Source organism: Acomys minous (genome assembly GCF_964271855.1).
Source record: "Acomys minous genome assembly, chromosome: 1".
NCBI lineage: Eukaryota > Metazoa > Chordata > Mammalia > Rodentia > Muridae > Acomys > Acomys minous.
In genome coordinates, this window is record NC_140483.1 from 6748945 (window position 1) to 6772500 (window position 23556).

The 23556-nt window shown below is 42.8% G+C and overlaps 1 protein-coding gene across 1 annotated transcript in view; it reads right to left on the minus strand.

The window, feature by feature from the left end:
* Positions 1-23556, minus strand: part of USH2A (usherin) — a 683333-nt gene that overhangs the window by 203276 nt on the left and 456501 nt on the right. Inside the window, exons 42-46 of the mRNA XM_084773188.1 lie at positions 19225-19559; positions 18190-18312; positions 9743-9906; positions 3838-4047; positions 2297-2502 (exon numbers count right to left, since the gene is read on the minus strand). Of these exons, the coding sequence (XP_084629314.1) occupies positions 2297-2502; positions 3838-4047; positions 9743-9906; positions 18190-18312; positions 19225-19559 (1038 nt within the window). The remainder of the gene's footprint in view (positions 1-2296; positions 2503-3837; positions 4048-9742; positions 9907-18189; positions 18313-19224; positions 19560-23556) is intronic.

The window sequence follows — 23556 nt, forward strand, 5'->3', positions numbered from 1 at the left end:
GTTATGTGTAGTTGTAAGTCACTTGATGTGGGAGCTAGAAATGGAATCTGACCGAGTGCTCTTAAATACTAAGCCATCTCTCTAGCTCCAAACTATACTTTTTCTCATGCTAATTGACATTCAATGTCTTGTATACAGAGGTAAAAGAATGCTATGTGCTAATGGTCCTTAAATTCTGGTGCTGTAGTTTTAAACAAATCAACCCTCGATTCTTTAGATCAGAACTTGGAGCAAGGTAGGTGAGATTTTCACTGTATTTAATAGACATTATTTTGTTCCCAGCAGTGCTGTATCTAAACAGGGAGTGAACATGTACTTACTACAGTGTATCCAGTATGTAATACTGCCTTTGGTTGTTATATTTAATAGACAAACTTTATCATGATCCTCCACTATGATTAAGTACAAATAAGGAATAACTTTAAGGTAGATTATATTAAGATACAATGTGACAGAATTAATGACAGCAATTTTATGCATATTGGAAGATATCAGACCCTGGTGCATAATTAGATCAATCCAGGAAACTGAGTCAAATTCATTATGTATTCAACATGTACAACATATCCCTCATGTGTTCTTGACCAAGTAATTTTTTAATGTCTTCTGGATACAAAATGATTGTTCAGATTTGTAGGGTAAGATATGCATTTCAGCACGTGTGCATGTCACGTGATGACAGCATGCTCTTAGCCGCTGAGCAACCTGTAGAGCTCCAGACTCTCAGATCTTACAAGGCAATGGATCCTGCTTCCTGCTCAGAGCTCAGCTCTGGCCTTCAGCAGGGACCCAAAGATGACCTCACAGCACAGCCTCCATTGCCACCCTGGGATCCCTCTTCACAAAGCTGTAATTTCAGTTTTATGAAGTGACCCACATGTAGTCTACTTACACGTGTGTGCACTCTTCCTAAGGAGTGTGACTGCAAACACGGGTTGTTGGAAATCGGAGTACAAAGGAAAAAAAAAACAACTCATGAGGTTTATTTTTGCATCTATTGTTTTTTTTCAGTTGCTTATGAATGAAGCCAAGCCTGTGGTTCTGGTAGTGATGGTTGGAAGATTGTAGTCAAATAGTTGTGCTTCCTGCTCAGATGTGGAAAAAAAATGGAAAAAATGACATGTGACATGGGCAGACACAGCACTATTGACGAAATGTGTCTGAAGTCAAATAAAATTCCTGCATTTAGCGCCTTTTTGAAATTATTCATGAAATGCTCATGAATTTTAGAAGTTGCGTAGAGTATTTAAACATTAACTAAACTGCAGCATTCTGTATAAGTGCTGAACTTCCGGGATCTTTTCATCACCCAAATGCTCCCTTGGCCTTGTTGTCCTGTCTATCTGACATTCATACACGATTTTCAGGTCCTCCCGGATGGCTTTGTATCTCACACGCATTAGGGCTCTGCCATTGCTCCTGCTTCAGACTCAGGAGACCCTGAAGAGGCCCAGGGGCTTCACATAGACCGTGCACTCTCTGAATTCTGTGATAAAATTTGCCATGTAGTATAAGTGCATAAATATTCTGCTAGGGAAGGAGGCATGGGCATAGACAACCCTTCCAGTTCCCAAGGACAGAATGCTTAAATGCAGCCAGGTCACATAGGCGAGGCTGTAGCGTGTGGGCTGCATGACGCCCAGAGTTGCTCCTTCCTGCCCTCTGGAAAAAGCCTTTGCTGGTTTTGGGGTGGGGTGGGGTTTGTTTGTTTGTTTGTTTGTTTGTTTGTTTGTTTTCCAAGACAGGGCTTCTCTGAGGAGCCTTGCCTGTCCTGGGGCATTATCTTATTTGCTGTATTTTATGTTTTCTTGTTGCATTCATGATCAGGGATGCTAGTAGAGGGCAGGCTATTTCACACTATCCGTGCCACGCCCTGCCGATGGGCAACCGACACACAGCGAGGGGTGCTTCTTCCCTGAGTACGTGGCAGGAAAAAAATGAAGCAGAGAAAATCTCTATGTCAAGAAAGAATGCAAACTGGAAAGCCTTTTTTGGTGATGACTTAATTAACTTCATTTCATCGACAGGCATTTTGTCATCTCCCTCATCAGCCCCAGCGCCATCTTAGCTAAGAGCCCTTCTCAGGGGATTCCAGTCTGAGAACTCCTCAGGGCAGACGGCTTTCCTTCATTCTGGTCAATTCCCTTCTTCTCTCTTCCCTTCCCCAACAAATAAGCAACAGTCTGTAACCAGGACAGAGGCCGTCCACTCAGAGACAGCGCTCTGCTCGGCATGTTTTATTTAACATATCCGCGAGCATATCCATCCAAAAAGAAAGAAAACAACGCGCTCTGACCTGAATGTCATAGGCAGTGAAGGGAGAGAGGCCTTCCAGAATAAACGACCCCGGCACATCCATGCCAGCCTTGTAGAGCTTGTTATTTACATAGAGAGAAGACGTGGCAACGGTGCCGCCGTCTGGCTTTGAAGGAGACGTCCAGATGACATGTACAGCTGTACTGTTGCGGAGGACAACCTCTGGAGGAAGCATGCCCTGAGGCTCTAGAATTAAAGGAAGAAACCGAATAGGCGCCAGCTGTCTCCGCAAAAGCACGCAGATTGGCTCCGAGGCTTAGTGCAGGGCCCCTTGCTCAGCCCGCTTCCCCGGGATGAAGTTACCACAGTCTGAAGTCCTCTGCAAATTGGCTTATTATACTCTCAGTTAGAAGCCATAAGAATCGGCGGCGAAAGCCTCCGTGCCACCAGCATAGTGCTGATCCTCAGTGCTATGTGACCAGTGGGATGCAGATGACAAATTACTCACCCGTTTGCACCTCTAACACATCTCTATTATTTGTCTTTTTTCCAACCTTTCTCTTTATATCTTTTGCAGTGGTGTGTGTATGTGTGTGGGGGGGGGTAGATTTGCTCCTTAAGCCAAATAAAATAAAATAAAATTCAAATGCACTGAGGCTGCTGGAATGTGAAAAATCATTTGCTGTTACTAGCTTGTAACTCAAGCAATATGAAGCAATAATGCAATATTGTCATTATGTAAATGATTTTGAGTGTTGATTACCATAGGTAATGATGAAATCTTACATTAGGAAAAAAATCTTGCTTAGCGTTAAATTACACAATTATTCAAGCATGTCAGAAATAACTATGCGAGGGCCTATTTTTATCATAAGAACTCATCTTAACTAGTTGAAAAATGGTCCCTGTGATTCATCCTATTTTATAAACAAAAGGTGCCGACCTTTGGCACCACAGAGGGAAATGGTTCCAAGCTTAAAGAGTTCTGCTAATGGCCTGGAACACTTGCTTGGGAGGTAACGATATTATAATGTTTATAATGAGACCATATAAAGCCAGAAAGATTAGAAAGACCATTCCAGACTCATTTCCGACTCACAAGTTGATTCTCTGGCTTCCTTTCCCTCGCTAACTGGCTTAGACACCGAGACATATGCAATTCTTCTCTGAGGCTGAACTTCCACCTACTGTGTCTTGGTGACTCAGGGAGGGCTTTCTCTGAGCTTGGGTGTCATTTTGAAAAGCACAGTGCTTTTGAGGGCTTATCTTAGAAAAAAAATGTTCCTAAATGCCACCTTTTATTGATGAGAACTGGCTCCCAACTAAGCCTGCACTGAAACCAACAAGCGAAAACCGGGCTGATGGCTGGTTCCTACAGCTCCACGCTGCTGCTTTAAGGCGACAGGCCTATTCTGCAATCACTTGATAACAAGAAGCACGGAAGCATCTTGATACATACCCTCTTCCTTGTCAGCACCAGGAAGTTTTATAAAGGAGGAACGACTGACATTGGCTCCAGGGAGGATCAATCAATAGCACTGGCATCACTGAAGTCAAGAACCTCTTGAAGTCTTTACTCACCCTCAGGACACGTGGTCACACGCACTACTGTGCTGTTGATCCCATGAACTCCATTGAAAACGTAGAGAAAGACCTGATACTCTGTGCTGGGAGCTAAGTGGTGGATGACATAAGAGTCTGCATCTGGAAAGAATTTCAGAGATTCGTCCGAGGTCTCAGAATTCCAAAACAACGTGTAATATTCCACATCACCTTGTAGATCTTGAAAAGCTATTAACAGGAAACATAGACTGTTGTTTGTGTGGCAGGTAGATAAGGCAGAATGAATTCTTTCTTAAACTATTTCTAGGCTGAGGTAGAAGCAAGATGGTGGAGATTCAGCTTTATAAAGTGTTCTGGTACCTTATTTGTGGTAAACTGGTAGATTAGATTTTATTTTATTTTTAGACAATTTTATTTTTCTCTTCACTCTATAATCAATAGAGCAGTCATATTGAGGAACATACACTTTTCATTTTCTTTTAAATATTCTAATTATGCTATTTATAGTTATTCAATTAACCTTCAAAATATCAATATAACTGTTTACAAATATATGTGCAACATAAAGTAACACACTGCGGAGGACTTTGGTAACTTTTTTTCACATTTACATCACCTTTACATTAACATCTTGGGGGTCATGCACAAATGGCAAGCTTTAGTTTAGATTTTCCCCTAATCATGACTCTACTTTTGCTTTATCTCTAGCAATATTTTAAAACGATGGGTGTGCAGGTGTGGCTGGAAGAGTTTGTGTCAGAAGACCCTGGAGACTGAGGAGTGTCATCTCTCTGATGTCACCAACTGTACCCACAGCCTTTCATATTCCCTAAATGATAGTATCAGTCACGTCCAGCGAAGCCGGGGGTGGGGGGTGGGGGGTGAGGGGTGGGGGCATTGTCTGGGAGAAAGTTTCTTCTCAATAGAAATACTTCTCATTGGCTGATGGGAATGTTACTCACTAATCTATAGCCTTTCCAGAGCACGGAAGATGTGCTGCAGGTCAAGCTTGTGTGATTTGATACCTTAACCAATTAGGCTAATCTGAAAATTAAAACTTTATGACATTAATGAGGCACTTCCAAACGCTTATGTGACAGACTTCCTGCGGAGACTCACACATAAGCTTCTATGCACCCCAGAAAGGGAACCTACCACAGACCGTATACCAAAGTCTGGACTGTTTGAAGGCTTGGTTTCGTGAACCACTGCTTTCTTCTTCTGGGTCACTGATAGGAGTATGGCAGAGGGGTCACTGATAAGGATTGTGGGTAATTCAAAGACAGCTAGCTGCATTGCTGGAAACTCTACCCAGGATGGATGATGGGTACCAAAGCCAGCACCCCTGGGGCTGTCCTCATAGCTTGCAGTCAGCACCACCACCTCACGGTGTCTTCTCTTTCCCAGTTTATCTGGCCAGCGTCCCCACACACCCAGCAACTGTTTACTCCTGCTGCACTGTTGGGAGGGGCCCTCCAGAACCTTCCAATCACCCAGAGCACATGACCGTCTATTAACCCTCCCCCCAAGGCTGATGGGTTTCCCCTCATTCCCAAAGCAAATGCTCCAATTTGGAGGGCGTGTCCCAATTCAGCGGGACATGCCGTTCTCTCTTATCTAGTGCCGTGTCCATGTTTGCTGGGAATAGAATGGGATCAGCATGTTCTGAGGAAAATATGACAGAAATACTATGTTACATAGTGAAAAATTAACACACGGTTACATTTAAAAACTTTACGATGATTCAGTGAGGTGTCTCGGGGAGGAAAGCGCTGGCTATGCAGCCTGACTACCTGAGCTCAATGCCTGCAAGCCGTGGTGGAATAAGTCAGTCCCTCAAGTGGTTTTCCTTCTGACCTCATCAAGAACTTGGACATGCACACACACAAAGGCAGGCACGTTCACATGTACACACACATACGCCTGCACACACACACACACACACACACACACACACACACACACACATACACATACACATACACACACACACACATACACACACACACACACACACACTCCCCCACGCACACACAATCATAACAATAACAGTAAAATAAGCAAGTGAGCGTTCAGAATATGGCCCCCTGGATTCATCGTGCAGAGGAAAGAAAGGGGAACTGAAAATTTAGGATTGGGGAAATTTAAAGACTGATGCTAAATGCTGGAGCCATTTTGAGAATAGTTGTGTGTAATATTATGTAATAGTTGTGTATAACAATGAAAATGATTTTTAAAGAAAATATTGAGAGTCACGATAAGGAAAAATTAATGCATTAATTCCTTATTATATGCAAACTAGAAAGAGATGGAAAACAGTAAAAGACATTACTAACTATAAACACACACTAAATTAAAATAATAAAAATAAATCTTTAAAATTAATGTAGAGATGATTGTCTTTAGGTGAAATCTTCTGATGGGTAAACAAAAAAAAAACATTATTATTTTTTTTCTTTTTCCTAATGCTTTAGACACGGAAGAGAGAAAGAAAATATGACCTATGTGTGGAAACTTGCATTCCTCTACCTCTGAAAAAAGTGTGAAAGCATACAGAGATATTTTTACATCACATTACAAACACATGTGATAGAAGCAGGCACACTGTCAAGTAGCCATTCAAATGAGTTTGTGTTAACCCTTCTCTGAATTAACGTTCGTGCTCATAAAGAATTATCTGAAATAATTCCAAGGTATGTATAGAAATAACTGCTTTATTGCCTACACCCGAGTTTAAAAAAAATATCAAATGGCTTCTCATTGTCAATGTGTGACGGCTAAAAATTTACCAGGGACATTTTGCTATTAAAATGATATGCATTTGTACAAATCGCAGCAGAAAAAAAAAAACCATGGCTCTTGTTATAATTTTCTTTGTATATGATGTGTGTGCATGTGCAGGTGTGTGTGTTTGAGCTCATACATACTATGGTGCATGCACAAAGGTCAAAGGGCATGCACGGGGTCAGAGGGAGTTCATAGAGGTCAGAGGACAGCCTCATGTGTTGATGCCCACTTTCTACTTTGAGACTCAGTCTCTTGTCAACTGCTGTGTTTAGCAGATGAACTGTGCTGGACCAGCTATTAAGTCTCCTGTGCCTGCCTCTTATTATGTCATACATGCGCTGGGAGTACAGGCTGAGCCATGTCCCAGCCCAGAATGAGTGAATATACATATATTCATACGTGTGTGTGTGTGTGTGTGTGTATGTGTGTGCACATACATGCATATATACATATACCCACCTATATTTATTTATTTCCTGATTTTTTGAAAGATGATATTTAGCATAGAAAGATGTACAAATTTATTTCTAAGTTTCTCAACTCCAAGATGTGCTAAATTACAACTTTGTACTTTGCAGCTTAGTAGGCATGTGCCAATTTTTTTTTTCTGTGTAGTAAGAAAACAACATTAAAATTACAGTTGAGAAAATAGGCAGCTCTTCACAGGGCAATGGCTTGTTAATTTACTTAAGATGGCAGTTGCGCAAGGAGGCACAGGACCCTGCAGTAGGCTTTTCACAGCCAACCCTTTCTCAGAGTTCACCTTTGTGCTTGCAAAGCGTTATCTGAAAAACTTTCCGAGGTATGAATGGAAATCACAGCAGATTGCATTACCTCCATCCCGAAGGTCAGGGGTTCTGATTACTGAGGTAATGAAACTTCAGTGGCTGCTTCAGATCCATTAGGTTTGTCAGCTTCTATAAGCACTCTGACTTCAGGAACGCAGTGATATCACAGAGGATGTACTTGAGTGGGAACACAGCAGCCAAATCTTTACTTTAGTGTTTAAGTACACATGGTGTGTGTGTGTGTGTGTGTGTGTGTGTGTGTGTGTGTGTGTGCATGTGCACACATGCTATTTTTATGGAAAAGCTCTTGAGATAAATTTCTGGGCAAAGTGGAGTGGAGTGGGTGATAACACACACACACACACACACATACACACACACAGTCACAAATAAATTCAACTTCAGCTAAAACCTATTTTTTCCTGCAGATGTGACAGAACAAAATCCTAAGATCAATTAAGTTACTTAAGGTTTTTCACTAAAATGGTTCAAATTATTCTAAGAGAAATACCAAAGATCATTAAAAAGCATCCACCTTATAAAAACCCTGTTTTAATTTTTTATAAATTATTTGGTGGGAGCTTTAGATCAACACAATGTATGCCCCTATACAAAACGTTATTTGGACCACACACCCTGGCTTTGGTTCTCAGCCTCTTACTGTGTTGGGAGGTGATGAACTTTTAGGAGCTGGTACCCAGTGGAGGTCAGTTAGCTGGCTGGGACATGCTGCTGAGATGAATATTGAAGTGTGGCCTCTTTCTTTTACTTTAAAGCTGCTAGGATACACACCTATCTTGTGTGCTGCCTCCCCACAGGCCTCAAAACTCCAAAAATAAGTGACCATGGACCCAAATACCAAAGCTGAGTTGATATGCTCTTTCCTTCCATTTACATGAATTTCTGTTGGCTATTTTTTCACAATGATAGAAGAGTGACTGACACTGCTCTGGTTTACAGTTGATGACATCAAAGCCTGGTCCTAATGGATCATGGCTAGAGAGTTTATACAGACACACTCAGGTCCTTCTAGGCTGTGACAGACTCCAGTCTGGACGGGCTCAAATTGTGCTAACGGTTACCATTGTTATATTCATCTTTTTGTATAATAGTAGGTAATTGTTCTGGTGAGTGATTATAAATCAAAACCTCTTAATCAAACCTGTACAAATCAGATACTTCTCAGTATTTAGTAAAAATAGCAACACGTTTTGATTCAGTCATTTGTCAGATCTTAAGGCATATCTGCAAACATAGTATAAATATTTCCATGACAGACTCAGGACTTGTTTTCTGGTCATTCTTATGGGGTACCACACATGGGCAGATTAGATGCTAAATGCTATACTGTTGGGTAGCTCTGAGATCTCATTCACCGTGGTTTCCAAAGCTGTAAAGAGCCACGGATTCATCTGTGTGCTCGTTCAAAAGTCAAGAAGTGTTCTATCAAGCCAATGTGAGATCTTTAATCCAACCACAGTGTGTAGAGATGGGATTCCATCACCAGCCAACGCTGGCACTAAGCATGTCACACTGTGGGAGCCCCAGAAGGGTCACATTCCCGCACAATGTCCAGTTAGTAAGCAGACACTTAGACTCTTCTGCTATCCATCATAAGTGATCACAGAAGCGGGACACTTGTCCAGGGAGAAGTCAGGAGGCATTGGTCAATTAAGAACAACGAACATCACAGGCCTTGGAAGATGGCGTTGAAAGCTCCAGAGCCTACATAAAAAACACTGGGCACGGGTGGCATCTGCTTGAAACTGAGTACTGGGGAAACAGAGGCAGACTTATCCCTGAGGCTTGCTAGGAAAACCATGAGCTCAAGAACAGTGAGAGAACAAGTCGCTTGAGGGCCGCCACCTTCGGCTGATCTCTGGCATCCACACACGCTTGCCCATGTAGTACACGTGGACATAAGCACATCTGCATATGTGAACATGAGCGCACATCAACAGCCTAGGCACCTTGACATCCTTATTCTTAGTGCACCGTGCTGTTCGAATGAAAAATGCTCTCCCACAGTCCCAGACACTGGGATACTTGGTGTGGGGCAGTGACACTCTTTGGGGGAGGTTTATGGGTGTGGCCTTGCTGGAGAAGTCAGTCACTGCCACGCTGCTTGCTGGTAGGCCTGCTAGGCATGGTGGGCTTTAATCCTCTGGAACCAGAAGCCCATGTGGCCTCCTCTATCTTTAACTTGCCTCCGCCATGTGTTCCATCACATCAGCAGAAAAGTAACAAGACAAGAGCTAGTACCCAGAGGGGAAACACACACACACACACACACACACACACACACACACACACACACACACACACACACACACACAAAGCTTTCTTACTTGGCTTCTCCCATCTCACGTCTATGGCTGTGTGGTTAAGGACTCTTGCGGTGACAGCAGCACCTCTCTCCGGAAAGCCTGCTAAGGTGGTCACTGTCACTCCTTGGCTTGGTGTAAAGCCCACGATGTTGTGTACAAAGAGCTTATATTCATACGTTGTAAACCTGAAGGTTTTGTTTAAACAAACAAATGAACAAAAAAAAACCATATAAGTTATGTTCCATGGAAGACAAAACACTTTATTTTTTCCCCCCCTCACAAAATATAGAATTCCTTTCCACAAAATGCTGTTTCCTTTTCCTTCTAGGAAATGCATTGTTTCCTCTAACACAAAACACACTGCTATCTCCCTAACTCTCCAGTCTCCACCTGTGTCAGGAAAGCATTCGATTTGGAAGCAGTAAGCAAATATCAGTCTTTAAAATAAACGTGGGTTCTCGTTTCCCTGTTCTTACTGTTTTCAGAAGCAGTGAGGATTATGGCTCAATTCAAGATGTAATTACAAGGCTGGCAGCCTGCCAGCTTCCTGTCCCGATACTAGGGAGAGTTTTATTCTCTTCTTTAGGAAAGCTCATCCATTTTCAAATATCAGACTCCATCATCACTCTCTTCCTATACCCTTTCCTGTGCCTGCAATCTCACTGGCTAGCAGATACATGCTTAAGCAAAACCTCACCTGTGAGCAGAGTACACAGGATTGTCCCTCTGAGAGCTTGGTGACAGTGAAGTGTGCAGGGGCCCAGTGTGCACATGGTGATTTGAGTCAAAACAGGGGAAACGGATCAACACTTTGCCATGTGCTGTGATGGGAACTTCCTGAAGTTGTCCCTTAAATACTCATCTCTTTGGCTCTTTTTGTTGGTCTTGTTTTGAGACAGGATTTCTCTGTGTAGCCTTGCCTGTTCTGGACTCACTTTGTCCTACCTCTGCCTCCTCAAGTGCTGGGATCATAAGTATATGCCACCACGCCTGGCTTGGCTTCTCTTTGGCTCTTTTAAGCAGGAGCCCAGTGACTTTACCTTTTTGGTTCAAAATAGCCTGAGTAGTAAGTAAAATGGCATTTATAGACAAAATCAGGCCCCGACTTTACAACCATCCGTGCAGAGAGACTCACTTAGATATGCTGAGTTATAAGTGGCTTCAGATTATAACTTTGGCTCAGATCTCTTCTAATCTGGGGTCACTATGCATTTCCAGGGTATCCAGGGCCCAAAGTGTTTGTCTCAATATGTCACAGCCCCTCCTAGTCACCATACAAAGGGGAGAGCACCACTTCCAAGAACTTCACTGAACAGGTTGACCAAAGTTACATCAGGATTTTTAGAACATTTTCCTACCGCCCTCCCCTACCCCGTGCTGTTCTGTTTGCTTTCTCTCTTTCCTTACATAGGGCCCAAAGGTATTTTCCTGGACTTCTGCCTCAGTCACATAAAAAGGACACTACTTGGCAGCTGTAGCCATGGGTGATGACCCGATGGGTTTTGGGGGCCGTTTATTGGTTTATTTCTCTAAACAAGAGCTAGCATTAAAGTTCCGGCATTGCTTGCTCGCCTACTCTTCCTTTCCTCTTAACTTCCTTCTCCCCCTCCCTCCCTTCCCATTGTCTCTCTCCCCCTCTTCTTTCCTCTTTCCCCCTGTTTCCTCCTTTCATGCCTGCCCCATGCACCCCCCCCCAAAAAAAAGGAGAGACACACTCTCAAGTCTAGTGTGCTCCCATCCAAACTGTAGAATATTTGTACATTGAACGAGTTAAGATGAGGCCACCTGGCTTAGGGAACACTCGCAATACAGTGGCTGGTATCTTTGTAAGAGGAAAGAGAGAACGTGTGGTGCAGTCAGACACAGGTGAGGAGATGACGCACATAAAGATGGGGGGCGGGGGAGGAGAGGAATGCTATTCTCACAGAAACAGGCACTCTGGGATCACCAGGAGTTGTAAGCAAAGAAAATTGCTCTCTGAGGCCTCTAGAGGGAGGCTGGCCTTTAAGACAACTTGTTGGGTGACTTTGACTCTGAGACCTGCCATAGGGTAGCCTTTGTGCTGGTAGACCCTGACTGGAGGGACATTGGCAAGATGCTCGCCTGTGTGCTTTTCAGCAGGTGCTAACTAGCCTGGGGGACCCAAGGCAACTGAGAGGCAACATTTACACATACCAGCACACCCGCTCCTCACAGTAAAACAATAAAGTTCCATTGTGGTATGGATTGTGAAAGTGAGGAAAATATACTAAATAGCTTGTCCAGTCGCCGGACTTCTCAGGAGAGCTGAGATTCAAATGCAGGCCGCCTGATTGAAGGCGTCCTCTGAACTGGCTGTGGCACAGGATAGTACCAGTGGGATGAGAAAGTAATAACAACAATAACAATCCGGTGATAATCTGCCTTGCCTCTTTTGGGATGACATCACATGACTGGGGCTTGACCTTTGAGACTTTTCGAGGCAAGAGAGGGGCTGGTTTGCCTGTGCATCCAGACTGCCTACTCAATTTCCTCTGTGACCCCAGGATGAATGTGAAAGGTGGTGAGTCAGGGTTAAGAGGGTGGCAGTTCTGCGATAAGGGAAGGAAAGGACGATAATGGCCCACATGGGGATTGAACCAGCGACCTTGGCTTCATTAGCTCTGTCCCTGGGTGAAATACTCATAATTGTATTTCAAGTCATAAAATGGCCTCATTCCTTTAGCTGAAGACTGGATGCCTAATCTTCTCCACTAAAATACTTGAGCTTTACTTCCATATGTTGATGTTATTATATAATTAACAGCCTTCATGGCTCCAAACGGCACCATGATTTTAGTCCTTTACTGTGTCAAGTTAATAGCACTAATATTTTCCATGGTGTTCAAAATTTGGATGGCTTTCCTTCTATGATACTTCTAGGAATTTTATGTAATATGCAAGTTATACAGATAAGGACACACACTACTCATATTTATATATCTATATCTGTCTGTCTATCTGTCTATCTGTCTATCTATCTATCTATCTATCTATCTATCTATCTATCTATCTAGGTCACCTGGCTCTTAGGGAATACTGTGGCTATAATGGCTATATACAATACAATACACTCTCAATAATACATACTATATATATTAGATGAAACACAGAAGGCGTGGACCATATGGATACATGCAACTGTCTTTCAAGACGGTACTAAAACTTTTCAAGTAGAACTGCCTTTAGAATTCATCTGCTTCAAATAACTAAATGTCTTCTGTCTCAGAGATTAAAGATAAAGCCAAACCCCAGGACACTGAGGACTTAAGTAGGTTTTCCTCGGTTTTCAGAACTGCATATTAGTGTTAACTGGACGACTTGCTTTTCACTTCTGAGGACTCGAGTTTTCTTACATCCACTGCTTCACTTAGCTGAGTGTGCGTTCATGTGACACCACACTTTTGCCTTCTGTCATTTCTCTAACTTTAAAAATGAACTGTAAAGATTTTCATCATGTACGTGTGTTTTCAGGTGTCCCCCAGAGGCCAGAAGAGGCCACAGAAGCCCCAGGAACTGGAGAGACAGGCATTGCTAGGTACCCTGACTTGAGTGATGTGAACTAACTCAGGTCCTCTGTGAAGCAGTTAGTGCTCTTCACTGCTGAGCCACCATCTCTTCAGCCCCACACGCTCTGACTTTTAACAAGATCTTGCTCCTACTAAAGTAAAAAGTTCATTTTTTTCACTGCAAAACATAACTAATAATTAAATGTCTGTATTTTCATGTCTATATTGTCTACTTTATGAGACTTATTTTTTAGAGAGAGAGAGAGAGAGAGAAAGAGAGAGGAGAGAGAGAGAGAGAGAGAGAGAGAGAGAGAGAGAGAGAGAGAGAGAGAGAGAACATGTGAGTGCAGATACTGTACATAAGGACACGGTCTTAGACCTCATGGATCTGGACTTGGAGGAGGGCTTAGCTGTCTTACATAGGTGCTGAGAACCTAACTCAGGTCCTTTGTAAGAGAGCTACACATTCTTAGCATCTGAGCCATCTCTCTGGCTCAGTGAAATCATCTTTACTTAGTGCCAGAATAGTCCTGTAACTTGTCCACATGGTCATGTGGCTCATATGTTACCCCTATGCATACGGAAAGGTGAGTTATTTGCATGGAAGCAGCTTTCCTGCTTCCTACTTCTTCTCTGTACCATCTTTTCAGGGAACTTAACCAGTGATTGTTGGTGCCAAGTGAAGCATTCCATTCAGTCATAAAACAAAGCTTCTGTAAGGAGAACAACAGGTCAACTGACACCAGGTAACCATAGCGAGACCTATCCTTACAGACCTCTGCTGCAACAGCAAATGGAGACTGTTAACGTGACACATACAATGACGACATTTTCCTCTGAGCAAAATAGCACAGGTTAAACTCTTTCTTATGTAACAATTCTGATTTTTAAGTCCTGTTGCTCTAACACAAATGAATGAAAAGGCAAACTAGATTCTGTTGAGTTGAAAACTACTAGATCCTGTACAGTAGATGCAGTTTACATCTGCTTATCTATCAAATAGTTCCTTATAGGGTACAAACAGGTGTCTCACAGTTCCTAAATCAGTCTAAACTAGTCAGATTTCAGGCCACATGTATTTGGTAGGTTAGTGACACACACATATGCGCATCCAGCAGAAACATGATCCCTAGTGACTCTCAAAGTATTCGTCGGGTAAAATACATAAAAAACAAATAGTGTTTGCTGTCATGAGCAACACCACTTCAAACAGTCATTTGTGCAAAGAATAAGGGGCTTGCTGGCAGTCTTTTTGGGGCCAGAGCATGTGAACGCTCACAGAGGGAAGTTTTCTACTCTTAGCGTAAGTGCGTGTGAACCCTGGGGAGTAGGGGTCAAGGACGTGAACCCTGGGGACTAGGGGTCAAGGAGGCCTGTGATGCGGATGTTGGCTGTTTTTCTTTCTCAGTTTCTTTCCACTTTAATTTTTGAGATAGTCTCTCATTTAACCTGGAACTCACTGGCCAGCAAACCCTAAGGATTCTCCTCTGTCTCCCCGGTGCTGGGACCACAGGCACAGGCTGCAGCACCTGCTTTTTCCCGTGGATTCTGAGGATTTAATCAGGCCCTCATGGTGGCATCCCACCTCAGCAAGTCGCCCTCCAGCCTCATGGAATGTTTGGCATGAGGAGTCTTAGACTTTGTTCATCTGGAATGTTCTCTTTTCATCCCTTTCTCTTGGGGTGCAAGTCAGTCAGACCTTACAGTTCAACCTTACTGAGGAGGAGGTGCGATTTGGGCTAGCTCTTGATGTTAAGTGGGACTTAGTCGGCTGGAAGCACTTGTCCAGTGAAAGACGTTTTGGGTCAAAATGTGTACAGGTTTGTAGCTTAAAAAGCGCAGTTATCTCGGGTTAACTGATAAAAATTTTCAATATAGCAGAGAATGACTTTGGCTGTTTTCCTCAGAATCCAACACTGTGTCAGCTTTACTGACAGCCTATCAGAACTTAGGCTCCCATGTCGTCACCACTAGAGAGGATGCTCTTGGAGGTGGAGACTGCTTGGCTGTTGCTTCCACCAAATCCTCCTCATGTCTGCCAAAAACACAACCTTGCATGAGTAGAGTCTCACACAATGGGCCACACACACAGGAGAGACCTCCTGTGAAATGCTGAGCCCCAGCGCCTTCGCCCTCATCCTTGTGAGAAGAGGAAATGCACTGACAAATGGCTCCTGTCCCAAGATAATCACAAAAATGAAAGGTAGTTTGCATTACCCAAATCATCTGGATAACTGGCTCGATAACCTACATTCTATAATAAGACACAGAAGACAAAACCACTGTACGAAAGTTCTGAATTTCATGTTATAGAAATTGTACAGCAAAATTTGCCAATGTTGTCTAAACTATTTTTCTTACAGTAAAAATACAGCATAGTAAACAGACCCACGTGAGCAAGGCAGCGATTGCAACTTTCTTTTAATTTCACAGCTATGCTTATAAAGGGATACCCAATCATTCTTTGATTATTATTAATTTTGTATCAGAAGAATTCTCACTTAAACACTGTCCTAAATGTGCCTGTAATAATCAAAATAAAATAAGATGGGGATCTGAAGAGGTGGCTCAGGGGTGACAAAGAGTGGCCACCCTTCCAGAGGACCTGCGTTTGATTCCCAGCACCCACATGGTAGCTCACCAATGGCCATGACTACAGTTTCAGGGTCCAGGGTCTCTTTTGGCCTCCATGGACACCTTATGCATGTGGTGTACAGACATACATGCAAGCTAAATACCCATAGGTATAAAATGAAAAAGACATATATACAAGTAATATGTGAAAAAAAAACACTTCAGTGTTCTATTTATTCATGTAAATAGTAAAGAAGTAAAGAGGAAGCAGGGAAATTTGGGGAGAAAAAGAATATATGCCTTCTAAAAAGAGATGGATTCAATTAAAGACAACAACAACAACAAAAAAACCAGCCAAATGGATAAATCAATAGGATAAACAAAGTCAGCCTTCTGTGCCCTGGGGTTCCACACTGCCTCAGATCCAACCAACCATGAATGGAAAATATTTAGAAAAATAACAGCATCTGGTACTGAACCATTTTTTCCTCTTGTTTTGTTTCCTAAACAATGCAGTGCAGCGACTATTCACATTTACACCTTCCTAAGCATTGCAAGCAGAGCAGGGATGATTTAGGAATATGCCAGTCTATGGCGGGGTATATGCAAATACTTCACAACCTCACAGAAAAGACTTTAGAATCCATGGTTTTTAGTATCTATGGGGATTGGGGGAGGGGTGGTGATGGTGGTCCCAAAGGCGATTCCTCAAGATTCCAATGGAAACTGGGTCGGTCCAGGGGCAAGGTTTGTTATGGTGCCACAATATGGGGACAGCAGTGTGGGCCGAGCTTGTTCCCTTGGTGTGCTGGGAGTTGTGGGTCACCAGCAGGCAGGGGAGCCCTGGCTACTGTCAGAATCCATGAAGGCAGCACCGGGGCCAGCAACGTGCACCCACCCACTCTGAGCCTGTCTGAAGGTAGCACCCAGCTTCCTCTCACACTGCTGAGATGGTCCACTTCGGGCAAAAGTAGGCTGAACATTTTTGGACTTACAAATGGTGGCCTGAGAAAAAAGAGTGGCCTCACACTAGGAAGATGTGTGCCTTGTATTTTGAATGTGAAGGAAAAGGAAGCACATCCTGACTTTTAACCCCAAGCTGTTTATGAGGTGTAAGCAATTACTAGTTCGCTGAAGATGACCTTGAACCTCTGACTCTCTTGTCTCTACCTGCCTCCACACCCCATTTATTCTCCTTGCTCAGGATTATACCCAGGGGTTCCTGCATGCCAGGCAAGCACTCTGCCAACGTAGTCTCCAGTCCTGCAGTTACTTGAATAAAAACAGCAACCACTGTTTCAAGTTCCAGCGTGGAAAAAAGTGTCCTTGACATTTAGCCTCACAAGTCTACTCAGATCCCCCAGCACCACTTGGTTTATCTGCACAGACCTCCTAGAAGGACCTGCCACGAGGATGTTTGGTTCAGCGCATAATGAGAGCAGCAAGAGAGAGAACAGGCAGCTTCGCGGAGGAAGAGCCTTCTAGCTAAGACTGGAAGTGCTGATGGGAAAGTGCCTGACAGGGAATGAGATCAGACGTGGGAACTCTCCGTGTGTGTTGTACACAGCGAGCGAGCACTGTGAGAGTGAGTCTGAGGACCAGACGCTGGAGTAGCAAGCGATGGACTGCAGGACGTTAGAGCAGGGCTCAGATAACAGTTACTCCACAGGTGGTCTAGAAAAACAACCAACCTGACAGAGAAGTTATTGAAAAAAACGTAACTGAGAAGTTTTCACAAAAGACATTCATGTGCTTTTTTTGAAGCTTCACCACATTGCCTGGACCGAGAAGACTGGGTCATGTGAATGACAGACAATAAAGATGAAGCCCCAGAGATGGTAAAAAGTTTGATTCCTTAGCAAGAAACGAAAGAGAATATAAATCAAGGTCTACCACGTGGTTATGTTTTTGATGGATATCACCTACTGGCTCATATATTAGCTTTCAACTCTAGATTCAGCCCTTTCCAGTCTTACTAATTCAACAACCCATAGCCCATTACCTCCTCCGGGGACAGGCATGTGCAGCAGGCACCCACTGATCTCCACAGTTCCGAGTGCATTCAATATTTTCACATTTCTTTATTACGTTTCATGTCTAGATAGAGCTGTGGCAAAAGCAATAGGCTGGGGCGCACACATCTCCGAGCTGGACTTGAAAGGCTTATTTCAAGCACACAGTTGAGATGGCGAACACTGAACACGCCTCGGCTACACTTCGATGATTAACGCCACAGTAATAACTGAACATATTCTACTGGGTGACTGATAACAGGTTCACACAACGAAGACGCCGGGGTACTTTGAACTATTCAACGTGCCCCAAACTAAATGCCAGCATTTGTTTTCATAGTTTTTGTAATCTCACCTGCTAAGACTCTTATCTTTGTAAAACCACCGAGTTCCTGAATAAATATTGTGCCACAGATTTAAATCTTCTGGGGGATTTGAAGCGAGTGGCTGCCGGATTTTACGTCTCAGAAGCTCGTATCTAAAGCAAAAGACAAGCAGGAACATCGTGATTGCCTCAACTCCTGTTATTACCGAGATGCAGGTAGCTTAGCGGCAGGTGTGCGCGATGCATGCACACAAGCATAAACAATACCGTAGTACAATTATGAAGGGTTTCCAGATAAGAATTCTTTTCCTGGCTCAACTATCATACAGTCTGTTAATTGTAAATTATCATACCCACTCATTTTTTTTTATCAGCAGGCATGGTAAAATTTTAGATTTTTGTGTCAGATTTGCCCCATATTTGTTACGAGTTTCACACAAAGTAGGACTATAAAAATCTTATCGAGTTAATGATTTCCTAAGACTCCTACTATCAAATTTTTATAAACAACGACGATATTATCTACTCTGTTTCCTCTGTAGAGTATCCAGTTCCGGCTGTGACAGAGATATTTTAGAATCACAGCTCTGTGCTGGAGTCGTATCTCAGACAACATTCTTCACAAGCATAGCTAGTGGTGACACAGACACAACTGCAGGGTTAGCTTTGTAAGTCAGAGAATCAGCTGTCCCATGTCACACAGAATGTGCATCAGAGCTCCCTAATGCAATAAAAATATTTATTTATTTTTTTTTGAAAAGGGCAGGATAATGGATTGGAATCTTAGCTATGTGATAAGTATTTTAAAGTTTTTAGCCTGTTTCAACATTATGGTGCTCGCTCTCACTCGATGAGCTTCCTTGGTTCATTTCAGTCAAGATATACGATGTGACGCTACACAAATGTTAAGAGGGGGGGATATTGTATAATTATTATGAGTGTGTAGAGGTAGGGATGGCACCCGGTGTGGAACTAGTTCTACTGAGATGTGAACACAATCCCGCTTCCCTACCTCTCGGAATGATACATCCAAAACAAACCCCAAAGCCAAATCACTTTCTGTACCTCACATTTGGTCCATTTGGTTTGGCAGGTGGTTGCCAAGAAATCCCAACATAAGATTCAGTTAGAAGAATCACCGACAATCGGCCCAGTTCCTGAGGCGGGGCTGGGTGGGTAGCAGCCACGGTGGGTAGACTCTCGGTGCACCCTCCCAGGTACCCGTTACCTCCGGAGCAAGCGACAATGGTGACCGAATAATTAGTGAAAGGAATCAGACGCTTGACTAGATGGCTCAACATGCTTGAGGACACATTGGTTATTTTGATGAGAGGGTCAGGCATTCGGATCTCATAGTTCAATATGTCTCCATTCTGGATGAGTGGGGCTTTCCAAGTGACCTGGGATAGAAGACCAACAGCATCAGTGTGACAGCACAGGAGCAGAGCACGTGAAGTCCACAAAGCCTAGAGCTTTACCTGCCTCAATTGCCCCAACATCAAAGGCCTTTGTTCAACTTAACCCTCTGCACTTGACAGAAACATAGGGGGTCAATGAACTGAACACCAGAACCAAATGGAAGCTGCTTCCTGGGCTGGGCTTGTAGCAAGGATGCTTTCTAGGCCGGTCAGAGTCATCTCCTCCCGGATGTTCTAAAGGCCGCAGAGCAAACACATGGAGGAAGTTCACACATCCACATGCATCAGTAGGGCAGCATCAGGACCTGAGGGTTTATGTGTTTATAACTCAATTAAATGGAACTTCTTGCTTTACCTCGTGTGCTACAGAGGTTGCTTTTACAAAGGCCGGGGGAAGTGGCCATTATTTGTATTGTCTGAGTGTCGCAATCAAGTTCTGGAAGCAGGTATATGGTTTACCAATAAAGCAATAACACATTCTAATCTCAGGACAAGGAACACATAGAAAGTTTTTAAACCTGCACGCAAAGGATGGTTCTGCTTAAATGAATTTACCATCAGAAAACATAATAACACCTTATGGATTCCATTGTATTGGATGTTAACTTTTCTGCCTAAAGTTTAGTAGAGGCAGGTGGATGAGGGTTCAAGGCTAGAGGCCCCAATGGCACCATAAAATAAATTTTGTTGCTGCTGCACAGATGCACAACTTGGTGATTTCTGCACCTTTTTATTTCTCAGTTTTATCTCTCAGTTGTGCTAAGTGCTTTACTGTGACAATTCACATGTTGGCTGAATCCTGTTTGAAACCCTTGTAAATCTGATTTTATTTTGCTTATTTATTCTGTAAAGAAATGGCTTCAAATTCTTATAAGACCATTTAAAATTATGTATTGTTTTTTATTTACATGTATCTCTCTCCTCTCTCTCTCTCTCTCTCTCTCTCTCTCTCTCTCTCTCTCTCTCTCTCTGTGTGTGTGTGTGTGTGTGTGTGTGTGTGTGTGAGTTCACGTACACCACATGTGTTCATGTGCCCAAGGGGCCAGGTGGTGTCAGACCCATCATACTGGAGTTGTAAGCAGTTATAGCATGCCTGCTGTGAGTGTTGGGATCTAAACTGTATTCTTCTGCAAGAATGGTAAGTTCTCTTAAATTGCAGAGCCACTGCTCCAGCCCCTTTTGGGTTAAAAAAAAAATGTCCTTTTTGGTTTAAAACAACAACAGCCTTTCTCCTTCATTGGTTGATGGAGAAGGCATATTGATAGATAGCTGGCTATTGAACTCTTCTTAAAGTTCTGGAATCAGATCAAATTTGCCTCATTGTACTATTCTTTTGATATTAGGCTTAATTGAAATTTGCTAATATGTATTTCAGAAGTTTTAGATTGATATTCAAATATGAAATCATTCTATAGTTTTATTGAGCTGTCCTTCTCAGTCTTAGCAGAGACTGTCTACTGACTTTCAAAATAAGGTGGTTTTCTCAGAAGCTTAAGAACCACACGGAAGTAAATAGACTTAATTTTTTCACATAATTGCCTTGAGCTTTTTTTTTTTCCTGGTAGATTTTAAGAATATGATTTTGACCTACTATGTGCTTCAATTTCCTTCCTTAATACGTACATCTTTACCAAGATATACTTTTTAAGGGGTCTAGGATTGAGGTTAGGCCCCTGCATGAACCAGGTAAGCACTCTACCGCAGCCTCCTAGCCTCATGCTTTCCTCAGCTTCTCTGCACATTTTGAGACACTGTTTCACTAAGTTACTTAGGCTGTCCTTCAACTCACATGGGAGCCTGGGTTCAAGGTGAGGTCAAGCCTGGGCAGCAACTCTTTTCATATTTATTACAATGTTTCTTTGTATTTGTCCTCCCGTTGACTCAGTTTGTGTCATGCCTCTTGCTGTCCCTGTTGGACAGTAGCTCTGCAGATGATAAGGTAGAGTGCCAAGAACACGGAGAGAAGCTGAGGCGATGACATGGCTTGACTACAAGTTGTCCCTCCTAAAACCCCTCATTTTCAAACTTAACACTTCCCATGTGAGGTATTAAAAGGTGAAACTTTAATCTGACAGTAGTTTTTAGAGGTGGACTGTGGATGAACATCAGGACTAGATAAGGAGGGTCCAGCCCAGTAGTGACTGAATGCTGTTGACTTTGTAACAGGGAGAGGGACCCAAAAGGAGCACAGGAAACTACAGAATTCTTGTCTCTCAACCGCTGGTACCTATACAGCTTTGGGATGCTGCTGGCAAGAAGCCCATTCCTAGATGTAACCCCTTGTCCTGAAAGAGAAAGCACCAATGGCCAAATTTAACTCTTGTCTCTAAACTTAACCTGGGTTGTGCTAGCGCTGCTAGCATCACAGAGAAACACCATCTCAACGTTTTCCATTGTTTACCACCCCACACACTCTCCCTATTTATCTTTAACTTGATTCTGCTCCCTGGCCATAGGCCTTGCCAGTTGTGGGCATCTTTTATGCTTTTATGTCTACAATGTAAGCCCCATGAGGTGAGGGGCTTCATTTTGGTCCCACTCTCTCTTAGTGTCAAAAGGAGGCATTCATAAATACACTTGAATGAATATGAGCAGTGGAACATATTGTCATTGTTAATATTATTGACAATTTACTTAGAACAGTAGTGCATGGTAAATATTGAATGGCTTTTCTTAACCCATGCATTAATGACTATCCTGGGAGCCCTCATAAATGTTTTATCTATTTGCAATTTTGATTTCAGATCTGTCCTTGCAGAGAAGAGTCACGGTTTCCTAGGCATATACCAGAGGCAAGCTCACTAGAAAATGTACTTTGGTAAAGTTTCAAGCAATTTCCAAGTACAATGTGAGCCAATAGTACTAACACTAAAATGTGTTCTTTGAACAACACTTAACTACACTCAATGATTAAATTCAGCATTCCTTGTGCTCTCGGCATTGGTAAGTTTCTTTTCCTAGTTAGAAAATAGGACTTGATGAAGGCGTGAGGGCCAAAGCTGTCCCCTGGCTACCATACCTCTATACTTCAAGATGGTCCTAAAATCTCGTCCTGGGGTTGCTATGGTTTTGTGGGCCTTAGGCGATGACTGGTGGGATTCAGCTCCCTCAGCCAACCTAATCAAAACGCCCCTAGCAGCCTGACCGGCCACGCACATGGCCCCATTCCTGGAGGAAACTGACAAGCCCTCAGAGTTGGTAGTAAAGGCTGACTAACTCCTCCTGGATAGTTGGGTGCTGTGACGTTGACCCACCCAAGCAGACCTGGCTCAGCGTTATCTTCTGAAATCATACATTTCTTTCTTTCCTTTTTTCTTTCTGATTCACTACAATCAGTGGTGGCTAGTTTTAAATTTTTGGTAGAGAGAATCAGAATAACATCTGTGGTGTACCTGTTGCCTTTGTGAAGGGACAACATAAGCCATAGCACGGGCCACCTACCACCGTGGCATCAAAGTCCCACACGACTTCTCCAGAGCTGGAAAGTCAGTTCTGGAACGGCTACTGAGTCTAGGTTGCTTGTTTGTTTTGCTTTTTATTTGACTAAAGATGAGTTCTTATGATTTTTCCAGTTCGTACAATAAATATCATATATACTATATATAAAAATTAAATTCCATTTAGTGCTAAATCAACAGAATTCTATATGCTTTACTTTGTATGTGTGTGTGTTGTTTTAACAATTCTCAGATCAAAGATAATTAAGACTATTTTGAGTGTTTAATTTTCAAAGACTAAATTAAAAAAATGGAAAAGCAGTCACTTCTAGTTTGTGGGTTAAATGGATTTTCTTCAAAAATTTGAATTATCTAGCATCACCTAGTGTCTGCCTTTCATTGGCGAGAGAGAACAGAACCTATGTCCAAGTAATAATTCGGGCAGATGAACTTTGCTGTTATGCAAATGCCCTCTGCTTTGTGCTCTGGTGAGCAAGCTATGGTACCAAGGCTTTTGGCAGTGGTACAAGACTGAATCCATG